This window comes from Polyodon spathula, chromosome 6, assembly GCF_017654505.1.
Source record: "Polyodon spathula isolate WHYD16114869_AA chromosome 6, ASM1765450v1, whole genome shotgun sequence".
Lineage (NCBI taxonomy): Eukaryota > Metazoa > Chordata > Actinopteri > Acipenseriformes > Polyodontidae > Polyodon > Polyodon spathula.
Genome location: NC_054539.1, coordinates 50,456,841 through 50,474,246, shown reverse-complemented (window position 1 = coordinate 50,474,246; position 17,406 = coordinate 50,456,841). Strand labels below are relative to the sequence as shown.

The following is a 17,406-nucleotide window of genomic DNA, read 5'->3' as shown; positions in this document are numbered from 1 at the left end:
AAGATGAATGAATTGTGCAGTGTGTGGGACGGTCGTGGTGCAGCAAGCACAGTGGTTTCAAGCCTTGGCATAACTTAGAAGTACCAACACTCCAGAGTGCACTGCAGGGATACCAGTGTGTTTCCCCCCCTATGTAAAACTAATACCACTTCTTTATAGATTATCATTGATACCATCAGATGCCTCCGAAAAACAAAACTAATTACAATACTTAACCCAAATTAAGCTATTTAATAAAAAATAAATAAACTGAACCACCTATATCTACTTTCAATACTTTTGCTTTTGGCTGTTTTAGTCAGTTTAGCATCATTCTTTTTTTTTTTTTTTTGGTCTAACAGACGTGACACACTCCAAGCTTTTTTTTTTTTTTTTTTTTTTTTTAACAGAAGTTTTAGGGTTTTGGTGTTCATATATGCCTGCTAGGCTACAGTAGCACCATCACCTTTCATCAAGAAATCTAAAAAGAAAACAGCCCTAGACATCTGAACAAGCAGTTATATATGTTATGAAGCCCCAGTTATATATGTTACCTTATTAAAATTATTAAAGGGATGTTAATAGGAACTGTCCACATGCAGAAATGTGTGTGATGAACTCCCAGAAATGCAACCAGAAAAATTTGGTTTCGGTTCAGCATGGAATTTTATGGAAATGTTTGTTTCTGTTCGGGTTTGGGAAAATCATAACTGTTGCATCTCTAGGTGAAACTGCTATGCAGTAGGTGTGTTATTTCCATCTGTGCCATATCAATGACGCATTATGCACCACTTGGGGTTTTCTTACAGCCTCATATCAGGTCTAATTAGTTTTAGATACTCCTGGTATGGAGCTGTAAAGAAAACTGCAAGTGGAGCAAAGTGCTTCACTGACATGGAGTCTAGGGAGAACCAAGATCTATGATAAGGATCAAGGAGGTACTTCTGCACTTTTTTATTATTGTAATTGCTTTCCTTTAGTCTCTCTTTTTCCCCCACAGTTTCCTAATGCCGCAAGAAAGGACATATGTTTCAGCTAACAAAAAAGTGCAGGGACAGAAGGCCTTCCAGGATCAAACAAGCTTCATCAATGTGAAGGGACCAGATCTCTCTAGATAAACAGTGCCAGCTAAAAATGGTGACCCCAATTCAGTACAAGAGTGTATTCTAACAGTAAAAGGTCTCGTTAATTAATCTCACTGTAATAATGCCTAATACACTGCATGTAATTGTTTTTCCCAGCGGAAGCTCTAAACTCTTAAGCTATCGTAGGCCCAGCTGTCACTGTTGTTTTTCTAACAGCTACTGTTAACTTTAACCTATGGCCTTTCTTAAAATAATGCATATGAACAGCACTTGTGAACCTAATCTCCTGCCTATCACATTTTCATGTAGGTTGACATTCAAGAGGCCTGGCTTCACATTACTGCAGGTCAGGGTTCTGAATATGTATTCTACAGCATGGTACCCATCAGATTGCCAGCTTAGTGAAACCCAAGTTCCTCTGTTTGGATATCCGATAGACATCATCTCATTTTTAAAGACAGACGTCCTGAAAATAAAATAAGATAGCAGAGTATGATTTGTTAAGTGTCATGGTACACCTGATTCCATGTCCTACAGATTATTGCTGCAGCAAGGAAGCAAACAACTCATTTCAGTCAACGATTGCACTACACCAATCTTGAGATTACATTTCCTGTGTTTAAATAACCAATGGCAGTAAAGTAATGTGGAATTTGCACCCTAGATAGTAGAATGGAATTGTGGAACATAAACAAATCAAGATAAATGGTGTGTTTATCAACCTTAAATTCATTTTAAGAATGTGACCGTTTCCTAGAAATACTGTACAGTAAACCAACAGGAAAACCGACATATTGCAGCAATGCCAGTGAACGATGTGGCTATCCTCTTTGCTAATCTCTTAAATTGTGGCATTTAGCATTGGTCAATATGTCAAGGCCTAATCTAGGATTTGTAATGAAGGAACCAGTTATTGGGGTCAAGACCTGAGTTTGGAAAAATTCTAAAGGAGCTTACCACACATTTTTTTGTTCGAGCAAGCAAAAATGAAAAAACTAAACCCACACTTGAGCCTGTATTGTGACTTAATACACTAATGACACAGAACATAAGAAGTTAAAGTGCCAAATGTAAAAAAATAATGGACACAAATTCTGCAAATGCCAACAACACATGGCTGTGAAGTGGTGGTGTCCCCTAAAGTTATAAAAATCCACGTACTAATCTAGAAATATGAAACAAATCTTCAAGGGCTATTCATACTGTGTGTGTCGTAAAGAGGTGAAACACAATACAAGGGGTGCATGTTTCCACTAAAAGGTGCCACAACACAACACGTCTCCTCCCACTTGCAAAAACAACGCTGGCAGTTGCTCACCCCTGTCTACTGTTTATCTTCCGATAGACATGGAGACAGTGTGAAGGTTTAATGGTGGTATAAAATGACAAACAGACATTAAAGCTTGGACATACTGTAGCCACTTGGCCTTCGTGTGCTTCAATCACAGCCCAGCTGTCGTGCCAGGCCTAATCCAGGCCCTAGGAAACATGATATAAATTGGCCTAGGCAACTTCTAAATAAACACAAGCGTTTACATACCCTGTTTTGTCAAATTAAGATGTCTTTGTATCCTGCAAGTACATTCTGACACGGGTGACTGTAAATGACAAGCTTATCATACCTCCTAAACTATCCAACTTTTTCTCCAATAAACTGACAAACAACAGCACGGCTCATGACCAATGAAATGACAGGATTCCAAGCACCTTTCAAATCTCTGATGACAAACTAAACAAGAGGCATTTTAAAAATAGATACAAGTTTGAAGTTTTGCACACACAGTGCTGCATTATGTTTAGTTATAGGGCGATGGTTTTCAAATTGCTTGTAACCAACCCTCAGAACTAAGGTAAATAATCAAGAATTGCAAGTAGGCTATAGCTGTGCCAAACAGTTACTAGTTCAGCATTTTAAAAGAACAGGAATATAGCAATCACTGGAATTTAAAGACAACTCCCATTGCACAGCAGTTTTGGCTACTTAAGTCTTACTTTTTTAAAGCACTTAGGATTCATACAGCACTAACATTAGGGGTGCAACAACTAATCGATGCATTGATTACTGATCACCTGTCATTAAATTTTACAGAGCTTCAATTACATTTTGGTGAATCGATTTATCAAATTAGTACCCAGTTTTAAGTCTCCTGTTGCCGGTTTGCATTAAAACCTTGAGTGTGAATGCTTTGCTTCTAGTGCTAGTACGGTAGATTAGCGTGTTGCTAGGATACACACTTCAAACCTACATTACGTGTTGGATAAAACAGATCAGAAATAGGCCAAGTATTCACGTTTCTGGTTTTTGGTGTTTTAATTAAGGCAACACCTTTTTTATCCATTAAATCTACCAATTACTTTTTGTTTCAAAGCATGTTGTGTTTGGATTATGTGGCAATATTATAGAAAAATAAGCTGAATTTAGTACGACAGTTACATTAGTTAGGGTTTGTGAGATCAATTCAAATGCTTTGCTTTTGCACATAAAATGTAAACAGTATTGAACAACCACAGTTCAGAAATTACTGGTAAAATATAGTATTTTGTATTATTACAATATTAATCTGATGAGGATGCACGCATGTTCTTTTCAGTTGTTAAACGTAAACCCTTTGTATTTCTTTTTTTTTTTTTTAATAATCGGAAGTGTTCTAATTTGAATGCAAGTCGTGCCTTTTTGTTTAACTGTTAAACACAACTTTTTTTTAGTTATTAGGTCTTCTGTTAAAAAAATAACTAACGTTTGTTTATTTTGAAAAACAAGACATCACTGCATCGATTATCGTTGATAAATGTCTATAGAATAATCTAACACAAAATTAGGGTGCCGATTGCACCTCTAATTAACACGATCACAGATCCCCTTATACTTAGAATGTTTAAAGTGCTGTGTATTCTGGTACATATCACTAACTTCCTGTGCTCTTTGTCACAAGACCACTGCAGTAAAACTGCCCTACGGCACAGGAAGTGATTAGGTACTGTAGTTAATCCAGCTGTTTGCATATCTGCAAGAATGTAAAAAATATGAATCAATAAATAAAAACATTTTCAACACATAAGATCCAGTGCACATGTTGATTGTGCAGGTAATAGGCAAGAAAATATATTTCAAAGCCTTAGAAAGCACCTAAAATTCTCAAATTGTCTTGAATGCCAAAGCATGTATCATCCAGGTAAGGACTCAAATGGTTTCCTTGTTTTTTTTTAAACAAATAAATAGCTCTGTGAATATGGAGCAATCCCTAATGATACAGTACAGAGGTGGCCAAACCATGGCTCCTGGGCAGTTCAAGTGCGGCTCCCATGAAATGCAGGGTTAAGCATTTTTTGTGGTTTGAAAAAACTGAAGAAAGAATAATAAACAAAAATGAAAAGAAAGAGAAAGTAAAAATAAACATGAGTTTACTATTTTTGTTCTTTGTATTCATTCGTGTTTAGTATTCTTTTTTCTCTCCCTTTCCCTATCTTCGACACCTCGCTCTGGCGCATGCGTATTTCGATCCCCTTCAGTGAAAGCCGGGTGTGCAGCTGAAAGTCAATTTCAGAATTTTGAATTTAAGTGCTCGTTCGTTTCCTGTAGACAATGGCATTGAGCAAACCATCCACGAGTAATAAACGAAAGTATGAGGCTTTAAGCAAGAATGGGAAGAGTTTGCTTTCACTGAACACAGTGGTAAACCTGTGTCTCACCTGCAATAAATCACTTAATCACATACTGTAGCCTGTACAAGGCCAGCAACCTCAAACGTCATTATGAAACAAATCACAACAAATTCTCATCTGAATAGCCTCCTGGATCAGACTTGAGGAGAGACATGCTAGCCTGTTTCAGCATATGTTCCTTTTGGTGTTCAGTAAAGACGCTGATCTAAGGACTGGAGCAAGTTTTTTTATGGCATGGAATATCGCTCGTGCCAAATGTCCTTATTCAGATTTATTCAGATTTAAAAAAAAAAAAAAAAAAAAAAAAAAAAAAAAGTTTATAAAATTGGGGTGTTGGCGCTAGATTAGAGAATGCATGCTTACATTTTATATTGCAGATCTAAAATTATTATTATTATTTGCAGATCTAAAATTATTCACATCTTATGCCTCGTCTTCAGGTACTGTAATCCCTTTCAAAATACATACAGCGCCTTTGTCAAACACAAAGCTCTCAAAAGTATTGATATACGCAGCAGTCATACAAATAAAACAATTTTTTTTAAAACCGAGCATTCAGATCTTCAATGTATGAGCTTGTCAAAATGAATCCTTGAAAACACATGTCCTTTTATGAGGTGTTTTTGGTGAAATCATGGCAGTTCTCGTATTCATAATAACTGAATATATTTGATTTAAAGTGCATAATATATACAACGAAAATAATGGTTAAACACCGTTGTAAGGCTCTGCAATGTTCTCCCGTGTTCTTGTGTATTTTGCTGCCATCAAGAGATAACTACTGTTCGGCACAGAGGAATTGCAAGATTCCATTATAATGTTCGAGAGTTTAAAAAAAATGTTTAACACAGTGCTAGTAAAGTAGTCTCCGCGTGTAGGAATACCTAAGAGAACACTTCGCTTAACGGAACACCCTTGTGGTGAAACTGATTTTTCCCGTTGTAACTGCTTTGGCTAAAGGAACAGGAACTTTGCTTAAAATAACACCTTCTTGGGACCGATAGCAATTAGTTCACAACGGATACAGTACTGTTTTGTAACTTGAGAACTCATCATCATCAAAATGGTTTACTCAGTCTTTTCAAAAGCGACTTGTCATCGCGAGAGTGTCTTGTGGCACACCGATTGGTTTTTTAAATCTTTTCAGAATCGCCGTCATATCATTGCCTTGTTTTGTACTTTGATTTCCACGAGTGCACCTCATCGCTACAAAATGGCTTGTACACAAATGGTGAAATGAGCCGCTATTTCTTTCTGTAAAAAGTTGGAAATTGTTCTAGCTCTTGAAAAAAACCTGAATCAGGACACAAGTCGGCGAGCAATTTGGTCTTTCCCATTCATGACAAGTAATACACATTTATTTATTGATTCATGTTGTGCCTGGTGGCTAACTCCGTCTTAGAGAACACTTAATCTATAAGAACACTTTGCTTGCTTAAGAAGGGGTGTTCTCTCAGCTTGGGACAGCTTGGGCTCTTCTGCTCACAAACATTTCATGTTTTACAGTATGTGTCTCGCAGCTCTCGGCCAAATGAAAATGTTGGTATGCGGCTAGTTGGTAGTACTTGTTTCTGTCTTACCTCTGTGCATTAGGTCTTTCAACTACCAGAGATGTCCAATTAAGTTAACCCACCTGTGCCCAACATCACAAGACACAAGTGCAGAGATAAAATCCAGCAGAAAGCAACATTACTGTAAATCAAATAAGGCACTTTCCGTTGCTACAAATAGCCTCTGCATACAAGGTGTGAACAGTAAATTGGTAGTGCACGGTCATGCTCTGCCGTAGGGACTACTGGTCAGTACAATCTGATAACATCACAACCCCAACTGAAGACAAAAACTTCTGGGACACCTGTCACTAAGACTAGAACTACCGGAACTGTCTTTTTAACCGCTATATTAAAAAGTGTACAAAACTACAGCAGCGTCACACGCTACGAAACTGTTCTGTGTTCAACAACAGAAGTACAGATAGGACTACCAAACACAATCATTTCCATGCATCCTGATGAGTTTTTTAATTTTTTGTTTTACTTTTTTAAAATACAGATGTAACGTCAGACAACAGACAACTGTACATTACAGTCAAAACAGTGTCTTTATTTTAACATACCAAACATAGTGCTTACCTGATTTCCTCACTTACATTTTCCCCATAATTTCTTTGTATTCTTTAATTGAGACATTTCTTGTGTTGCTTATCATAAAGAACAGGCTATTGCTGCACTGCTATAATCAGACATTCCCCCATCTTGCCTGTGATACTTGGAGCGCACATGAACACAGAGAACACAAGGGTGCAAAAAACTTTACATTTGACATTGTTTGTTTTCCTCCAGGATTATGTTTGTGACAGCCTGCTTGGTACATGTGATGGACACCACACTCGGGGGTGGTGCGGTGTTGTGCAAAATGTTGCACATGTATGCAAATGCTGGGCTATAAAATGGGGTGGTTTTAGCAGCTTAGAGATGACTTTTGAGATGCAGAGGGAGCTTATGACAAACAATCTGTGAAGCAGTAGAGAATTACAATGCCCACATGTGTGTGTCTGTTTTATTTTGCACAAGTGTTTTCTGTTAACCCGTTTTTTATTTACATATTATATCGCCATAAGTTTCTGCAACCCTGGATCTACTGATGCTTTGAGATGTTTAATACATATCTTTAGGAAAAGTCAAAAGCATAGCCGCCTAGCTACTAAATCAGTGGAGAAAAATGCATTTAAAGAGTGATCGGTTAAAAAGACCACTGGTAGTTCTAGTGTTAAAACTAACAATTAATGCACTAAGGTACACTAAAACACAGATTATTAACTACTTACTTTGTACTACCTGGCAAACAAACTAGTTTAAAAGGCACTGATGAAATGCACGGTTTACTATTCACCATACCAAAATGCTAGGATGAATAACAATAGCACTTAGAAACTTGGGCCATAAAGCAGGTGGTGCTGTATATGATCCCATTGGTTTCTTATCAGAAAGAATGACTGTACAAAATGCTGTGTGCATATACACAAGCGAGAGAGAGAGGAATTTTCACAGATGTAGAAATGCTTGATATCAAACTGTTTCATATGAGCGTTGAAATTAGACTGGAAGCCCCAAAGCAAAAAATTTATTTAAAAAAATGGTGACAACAAATTCTAAAGCCTGATGCATTTTTACAATTAATTCCGGCCTACAGTGTGTGAAACACTGCAGGGAGACAACTCAGGAAGTAGTCTGTCTGACAGGATCCGGTCCCTGCAGCTTCATTCCAGCAGGGATCACGGGAGTCCAAGAATAACTGTCTATCTACAGGCTACAAGGTTTTACTGTCTCCAGGTAAAAGTTAGTGCCTGTCCATTCACATATAATGACGAAATTGCAATGGAATTCATACAGCTACCTGACAACACACACACAAGCGAATTACATAGACAGTATTGGTTCTACATGAATGTCTGACATATTGGTACATACTGTCTGACAAAGCAAATCGGTCAAACTATTTAAAGTTTTCTCTTAACTTTCATGAGAAGAGAGCGATTTGAGCAACAAAGATAAAACAGTCTGCAATAAAAGAAAGAAAAAGATCTATCCCTACTGTAGCATGATATTGTACACAGGCATAATTTACACGGGGACATGTCCTCCTCACTTCATTATTTTAGATAGAATATGCATGCATCAGCTACAGAAACTGCTCCCCACCACTTCTGAAACCAGTGACGCCACTGATATTGTATACATTTCAGTAGTTGCAATACAGGTTTATATATATATATATATATATATATATATATATATATATATATATATATATATACACACACACACACACACACATATATATATATATATATATATATATATATATATATATATATATATATATATATATAAAGAGAGAGATTTTAATGTTTAACTTGTTACAATGTGTGTAGTGCACAGTCACCCTGCTTCTAAACATCAAGTTTACACCAAACGTTGTACCACTGGCTGTGTAGACTCACACACACAATCAGCAATTTATCGGAATGTATTTATTCAGTTGGTTTTCGATTCTAACTAATACCGTATGAATGTCTCTACTTAACAGGGGAAGCTTGAGATTTGACGCGGTAGTTGTTCATTTCGGAGCCATGCTTTATAATACACTGTAGTACATAATCTAAAATAAAGCAAGCCTGACTATCCAATTGCAATTTTACTGAATTAAAAAGGTGATTAAAAAAATGACGTTTTTAATCTACTAAATATGTACAATTTTGTACTGATTTACATTGCCAAATGTGTGGGTTACAAGTAGAGGCCACATTCAATAAGTTGTTTTTCCCCATTCGTTTTAGGCTTAACACTCATTTTATTGATGTGGTCCTACATTAATAATATAGTATCCCGCCGACTTAGATAGCTTCCAATGTACATGTTTGTAAAGACTGAACAGCAATCTCTTCATTGTATTTTCGTGTCACTAAATGCAACTAGGACACAAAAAACAATGTGGTTCACTAAAGAAACAGCTTGAAAAATCTAATCTTTTAGCACTGGTGAAACACAATTAAACTAGCAGTTTAAACACGGTTCCAGCACACACAATTAACAAACGTTGTGTACAGTCGTAGAGAATTAACAGAATAGAATTGGAACTGGAACAGTGGTAACACCCAAATGTGGCCCCTGTGCAACACCAGATACGTAATAATAATAATAATAATAATAATAATAATAACAATAACATGTTGTTAATGCACACGAGTACTTTGGGTTATTCGTTCTATTCCAATCAATTAGAAATTACATTGTAAAAGTGAAACAAATCTACAGCAATATTCTCCTCCTTGGATTCACCTCACACAGTGTAATTCTGCAACTATCGTCACTGCGTAAATACAACGTCGACATCGGTCATTTTAACATGCACACAGCGCTTAACAACATAATAGTTGAAGTCAAATAATTTCAGTGGTAAAATTAAGCAAAAAAAATTACAATACTTACATTTTCAGTATCGCGCTCATTCACAGTGGGCAATGGCGTTCTGGTCGACATTTTGTGTTTTTAGGCCGCTTTGCAAAGCAACAAGCTTGGGAACGAAAAGAGGGGGGGGGGGGTTGTGAGAAGGGGGGGCGAATTCTTCTACCTTCTATACCTCCAACGACATTTCGAGCCCGACCACTCGAACCCCAGTCTCTTCCACTACCACATACTGTGCTTATGGCCCGCTGTGAGACAGATGAGGGGGGTCTAAACGAGGTTTAAATGTGTCCCCGAGTATACTGCACGCAACCACTGCCGAGACAAGAGAGACAGAATGGTTTGTATGAAACGGAGACTCTCGCATTGATCCACCCTGACACACAGAGAAAACAAGCAAGAGAGAGAGAGAGAGAGAGGGAGTTTCAGATCCAGACTAGGAGCAGCCTCCTGCCCTCCTCAGGAAGATAATCAACAACTCCCAGTTTAACTTGAGGGACTGCTGCGGCTCGGGTACCTCCGCTCGGTTTGAAGAACACGCTTGAAGATGGAAATTAACGACTGCAGTGGTGGCTATAGCCTGCGTGATCAGATTCCAGATTACTTTTCAAGTGCCTGCAAGTTATTTTTTCTTTTGGGGTGGGGTTGATAAAATACTTGTGTGTGTGTGTGTCACAAAACGATTATATACTGTAATTAATTTAATTTGAGACTTATAGTAGTCATCGATCCCAGTTTTAGTACAACGGTTATTTGAAATATATATATAATATATATATATATATATATATATATATATAATATGTGTGTGTGTGTGTGTGTGTGTGTGTGTGTGTGTGTGAGACACACACACCTAGCTTAAAATTGAACGACCTCTCGAGGAAGTAGACCGGCTCAAAACTAGGAATTGCATGCTTGGTAGGTCCTGCAAATACTTCTGTAAATTTTGGCATACGTATTGTAATGCATTGTCTATTTGTTGTGTTTACATGAGGTATACAGCTCTGCAACATTAATATTAAAATACATATAATGTAAATAAATATTTTTCTGTTCTTGTTGTAATTTAATACATTTAAGAAAGTCTTTAATATACAACAATTAAACACAAAGAAAACTCCGCAGATGTATTCTTAATAAAAGGCGCCACCTACTGATAAACACACATAACTCTAAGAAAATGACGCTGGCCTCTTACGTATGTCATCTAAGAAAACAGCTAAGTGGAATCTGGTAATATGGACACACTAGGTGTAGAAAGTCATAACATAAAAATACATGTACTGGTGCACTAATGATCTGTGGTGAAACTGATGAATGCTGTTCCTTTTATTATTTGTCTCAAGACACATTGTAGAGGCGGGTGTGAATACATATTTCACACTTTATAATTGTACATGTATCTGCTTGTCAAATTATGACACAACTTGCTAAAGAACAAGTCACTGAACGGATCATAATCTCAGTGCATATGGAGTCTGGTGCTGGCTCTTCTTGCTAATTAAGCAGTGTCCCCACTAACCTTCAAATCACTTGGCTATCCCTAAGATATTAGAATCTAGATAATGATGACTGCTTTGTAAAATATTTCTAACTGGTTGGGCAAATGAAGGCTATACCTTGGAAATGGCAAACACAAATTGTATCAAACTGCATGGTAGTTTCTTAAAAGAAGTTAAATGAAGTTAAATGGAGGTCATATGGTCTTACTTTTTCAAGAAACTGGCTGGCTGGAGTTTTTTTTTTTTTGATGAAACTTGTATCTGCAAGCAGCGAGTTGTGAATGGCATTGACACCTGTTATTTGTATCCATTAAAAAAAAAAAGAAAAACCATCAGATTACAGATTTTGAAATTATGGTATTTTCTATATTCTGTGGTATAAATCAGATGAGAGCCAGCCTATAGTGTACTCTGTACTGTAATGGAAACTTTGATTTATTTGGATCACACAATAAACATATCAAAACATTTGGGTGACAATTAAAAACAGCTGTACAATTTATATTTAAAAATATATTGCAACAAATATGTACTGTGCATAGCTCTTTTCACGACAAGCATTCCGAGGCACTGCAGTGAGTTTTAATATAACTTAAACAGGACTTTAATAGAATGAAATATCTTGTTATGCAGGGTCTGGAATTACATGTTTCTGCAATTCAGAAAAGCTGGTTCAGCTGTCCTTGTCTCTTGTGTGCCTGTCGTTTGTTTGGAATGATTGGGAAGGATGCCAGTGGTGTGGATTGTGCTTTTATGGTAATTGCTCTCCCAACAGATGCTGGCAATGCAAGAAGGGATTACTGTCTAAATAATACATTAGTTTATCAAACAAATCAAATCACCCAACAGGTTACACCCTACCATCTCAGATTTACATCAAACTTGGTTCTTGGGGTTGTTTCAGGCAAACAAGCTCAAATTTACATTAACCAATGTTTTACTCCAATACAGTTTTTGCTACAGATACTGATGGAGATAATGCTATCATAGTATGGATTATGTTAATCAAGGTTTTGCACTCAATTCAGAATATGAGAAGTTCCCATTGATATAGGTGCCAGGAATTTCAATCTCTCAACATGTATGGCTTGTTAGGAGTTCCAGGTGATAACTAATTGATGGTCTGCAAACTCTGGTGTGACAGATAGAGGAAGTATTCAAACTGTAAATCTACCTCCCGATTACCTGTATAAGGACGGTGACTACCTTGATGGTAGGTGGAAACCCGAAGATGACCATATTAGGGGGAGCGAGTAGTTGCACGTGCCTGGAAGGACTCCATTGCAATCAGCTGCGGGACGGCCCTCTATTGGGAAAACCATGGCGAAGGGTTGATTGCAGGGAGGAGTTTTTCAGTACAAAGGGGAAGCAACTACGTCAGTACGGGGGCCTTGCGCTGATGATGCAATCCAGCCGGAGCCTGTGTTTGTTATTGGTTTGTGTTTTATAGGAGTAAGAGTCTTATTATGTATAGAATAGGAGTTAGAATCTTTCTTATGTTGTTATGTTATTAAGAGTCAGGAGCTGCAGCCACGGCGACAGCACTAAACACGGAGCACGTCCTTCACAGCACAACACCAGCACTCACCACGATCCTGGAGAAAAGGAGAACAGTTTCGTTCACGGAGGATTGTGGTTTAGGAGTGTGTTTTGTTTATTTCTCAGGCCTGTAAAACCTGCCGTATTCCCCACAATACCATTGCTGGTAGATGGGTGGTTTATTATTATTTGGTTTATAAAATAAAACACAGACATTTTGGAAGAGAACTTTTGTCTGGACCTTCCCTTGTTTATTGCACCACTCACATTCTGTTCACATCTGGTTACTTATTAATGTTTTGTCACTCTTGTGATAAGTGTGAATGTAGAGCCTGGGATAGCTCTGATAAATCCAAAGCTGAGGAAGATGCAGTTTTATATCAGAGAGGAAGTTTTGTTTCTGTCATCTATGCAGATATATGTATTGGATGGGTGTGAATGAAAATGTCTCTCAGGAATTTGGGGACTTTTATATTCATTTCATGCACCCTGGTGGGAAATCACAGCAGTATTGTTGGCCAGAGAAGTATGACAAATACTGGGTACCCCATGGCAGCATTCTTTGCAGTTATATGCCCTATTCCCACTTTGTTGTCCTCAAGAGGCTACAAGTTTCAGAATCAAGATCTCAAAAAGACTAAGAAACTGTGGACAGAGAAAAGGGGTCATTGACTGATGTGACCTTTGTTGCAATAAAGTAATTTTTCACCTGGAACAGAAGGTGGTGAATTTTTCAAAGCAAACCAAAAATATTACCTTTCTCAAGTTTTGCACAGATAAAGCTGAGACCTTGACCTTTTCTTGGTAATTTTTTTGAGATTTTTATTTTGGGGGTTTTACCCCAGGATCAAAGGTCAAAAACTTTGTTAAGGTATAATTTTCTTTTTTTAATTTGCTGTGCAATTTCCAATAAAATGACACCTCCCACAAGTCTGTAGCACAACCCTTTTTTGAGTAAAAGGTTGGTTTACATTAAGGGGGTACCCATCAACCACATTTTGACCTCTCTATAACTTTTGACCCCTTGACCTGATCAGTCTGAACATGTAAGTTTGACCTTGTTTGCATGAAACAACCTTAAGATCCAAGTTTGGTGTAAATCCAACTTGATTTGGGGTGATTTGTCATGGAATAACCCTGACATCAAACAAGCATTAATAACTCTCTGGGACACTGTTTAAAGGATTAAAACAGCTGAATGGAACTGAAAATGTTTCCCACAACCCAATTAAATAAAAATAATGATGAGAAGCAGCTCATATTAAACTATTGTCAGACATTTCATAAGAACATAAGAAAGTTTACAAACCAGCCATTCAGCCCATCTTGCTCGTTTGGTTGTTAGTAGCTTATTGATCCCAGAATCTCATCAAACAGCTTCTTGAAGGACTCCACTACTGAGGAGTTGGTTCCAGACCCTCACGATTCTCTGTGTAAAATAAGTTGTTAGACACATATAGCTTTTGACTAGGGTTTGTATTTTAAAAGCTTTATTGGGAGTTACCGAAGTTAGAATAAAGGATGGAGGAAAACGTCTTGGTATTGCCACAGATATCCCCCTTGTTTCAGCCCTTTTCAAAGTAAATCTCTGGACAGCTCTTAACACCCAAACATCAAATACAAAACAACAGAATGGCGTTTTTGATATCAAGCATTGCATTTCTGATCTCAAGCATGGCATTTCTGATATCACGACATTTTTTATATCAAGAATTGCATTTTTTATATAAAAAATACTGATATCAAAAATGCCAACGCCTGTGTGATGCGCCTGCCTGCGTTAACCGAGATCGCTACAGTATTGTATGTTTCTTTGCTAAGCTGATGGCTCATTTCATACACCTGCACATAGATGGCAAAAAAAAAACAAAAAAAAAACACTGTTTTTATTTAGTAGATTATATGCGGGGCATTACAGTTATGGCCAAAAATTTTAAATCACGCCCTATAGAAATAATAATGTTATTATATTAAAATTACATATCGCTTTGTAGTCTTCCAAAAATTGAAAAAAAAGACATTTTTAAATCTAACAGGAAATACTGTACTACTATTGTAGACTTTTGAGATGCCATTTTGTAGTTTCTTAGATTGCATGATGTTAAATACAACACCGACACACAAACACACACACCTGTGTATCCAGGTGCAGACGGTGCCGCTCCGTGCCTGTGTTGGTCTTCAGAACGAGTGTATTGAATCACGGGTATTCTTTTTTTTTTTTTTTTTATTCAAAAAACACATTTTTGTATATTTAGCTACATTATTAGTTTATTATTTATTTTTGTGCAGTTCTCGCTCCGCTTTGAACAACTAGAACTAAAGTTAATTTAAACAAAGTTTAGTGAGCTGTAGGCTCCCTCTTGTGGTCAACGTTAGTACAGTAGTTTTTAATTTTCTAAATTTCATTTTTGCATCAATTGGAACAGTCGATTTGCCACATTTGTTGTTTGTTCTTTAAAACATTGTATATTTCATAATTCCAACATGGTAGTAAGTCATATAGTTATTAAGTGAGGTAAAAATGTCTCCTGAGCTAGATGTCAACAGCAGTTGGTAAATAAGAGATGAGGCGTGCTTTGTTTGGAACTAATCGTGCCTATTAGTAAAGGTGTTTTTTTTTATTTTTTATAACGTATGTTTATAACAGACTAAGAGTCTTTTCAGACTTTTTTGTTTACTTACTAAGTGTGGTTCAGTTCAATTGGAGAGCAGTTTGAACAACAAAGTTAGATTGAAAAATTGCCGTGATTAATGTATTTATCAATAATAACGCACATTTTGCCGTTATGGATCCATTAAACACCGCGTTTACACACGAATTGTACATATTTATACTGTACTTCGAATTGGTATTTCTTACTTCGCTTTTTTTGTTGTTTGTAATTTCCTGCTACTTTCGTTATGAGTGTCCACTTCTTCTTCCCGTTGCCAGCGTTGTGTTGTGTTGTTGGAGAAGCAGACGATGGCGTCGGAGAGCTCCTCCATGTCCCTGGCGGGTTTGCCTTACCATAATGTCGGGGATTACTACCCCAGACAGTTCGGGGCCAAACCCGACGTGGTTCCTTCTGGGGTGACAGAGAGAAAAAACATGCCGCTTGATAAACCGGACATGGTGGCATTGGATGTCATCAACATCAAAGAGCCTGGCAGTGGTAAGAGAAAACAGACCCCTTATACTATAGCTTAAAAACGATGTAAGTTTGCCAATAAATATCCCCATTCGCTACTGAAATGTGGAAATACATAGCAAGCAGTACTGTACACTCGGTTTCTTAACATGACAAGTGACCTGGCTCCCAAAATTCATAGCAGAAAAGGTGTACGGTACCTGTCTTCCTTACTCCTTTGGGTTATGTGTCACATCCATATTCTGTTCGAACTGTGCAGTTTAAAAAAAAGCAGTAAAATAACAGAAAATCCATGTTCTACCATTTGTTATGTACGTATACGGTGTCATTATGCCAAAAAAAGTGAGTTATTGATAATAACGTTAAGGCCAATTGACTGATGATAACCAATGCCCCAAAAATGCGATATTCGGTTCCTGGTACCCAGTCGCTTCCTGTGCTGTATGTCTGATTGGAGTTAGTCCTTGACATATAACACAATTTATTTTCTTCTTTTTGTTTGGTAGTGGTAATAAACATGAACTGTTTTTTTTTTTCTGAGAGGGATGGCTGAACGAGGTAGGGGTAGGAAGAGGAAGGAACTCTGTGGTTAAATTTAGTGGATTGATTTTGAAACTAATTCAAACCATGGTATTACATAAAAACAGAATTGGTGTTTTCCCAGGACATTTGGCAGTTTACTTAAATAATATACATAATAATAAAGTTGTGTACTTACTGTTTATAAGCCACTTCTCTCACACAGTGTTTTAAAGAATATATTCTGTGGTAGAAAGGTATAATCCTTATGCAGCTTCACTTTATGATGCAGTAGCGGCACGGTACGATCTTGGCAAAACCGAACATGCAACGCAGTTGTTTTGTTTAGCACTGGGACAAATTCGCAGCATCAATTAAAACGTATTCTATACAGGTCACAGAATTTATAAATGACAATATACTAACCACCATGCAAATAAAACCACTTCATTAATGAGACATGAAATAAATAAAAACATGCATATTATACTTTCTTCAAATTACTGTTCAAACTATGTTCTTGGAGGGATCTGCTGTTTGCCCAAAATCTCACCCGGAGTTTACGCTGTACTGTATGTAACCCTAGAGTTTATGCACACGCTACTGGAGTCTCTCGGTTACTACTGCTATGAAGACATAGTAACATATTTGTATTCTCGATTGTTTTAAATGTGGCGTTCTATAAGTTAGAGATTTATTTTAAAGGTTTGCCATCCGACATCACAGTTACCGCAAGCATACAGTAAATGTGGTCGCTCGCAGCAGGTGCTGATATGACCAGCGATAGTTTGAAACAATGAACGCTCGCCCTGGCATAGTATTGCTTAGTGCCAATTGGTTGAAATGCTAAATACCAGTACCTGCACGGCAATTGGCTAAAATAGTTGCTGTATCTCTGGTCTTGCTCATTTGTAAATTAAAATCATCGGGAAACAAACGTGCCGATACCGTGAACTCGGTAATCATGGTGTAGAAAAAGGGTTTCAAAACCGTGGCAGTTTATGGTATACCGTGACATCCC

The 17,406-nt window shown here is 37.3% G+C and overlaps 2 protein-coding genes across 10 annotated transcripts in view; one reads left to right on the top strand and one right to left on the bottom strand.

The window, feature by feature from the left end:
* LOC121317291 (serine/threonine-protein kinase MARK1-like) overlaps window positions 1-10,308 on the bottom strand; it is an 85,264-nt gene extending 74,956 nt beyond the window's left edge. For 3 of the 9 annotated variants that reach the window (XM_041253068.1, XM_041253071.1, XM_041253069.1), the window contains exon 1: window positions 9,719-10,308. In XM_041253068.1, the coding sequence (XP_041109002.1) occupies window positions 9,719-9,769 (51 nt within the window). In that variant the 5' untranslated portion in view covers window positions 9,770-10,308. The remainder of the gene's footprint in view (window positions 1-9,718) is intronic. The other 6 variants (XM_041253077.1, XM_041253072.1, XM_041253078.1 and 3 more) reach the window with 3 other exon arrangements.
* Window positions 10,309-15,640: 5,332 nt separating this feature from the next.
* The window catches only part of LOC121317290 (zinc transporter 6-like), a 56,404-nt gene continuing 54,638 nt past the window's right edge, over window positions 15,641-17,406 (top strand). Inside the window, exon 1 of the mRNA XM_041253067.1 lies at window positions 15,641-15,890. Coding sequence (XP_041109001.1) covers window positions 15,701-15,890 — 190 coding nt within the window. The 5' untranslated portion in view covers window positions 15,641-15,700. The remainder of the gene's footprint in view (window positions 15,891-17,406) is intronic.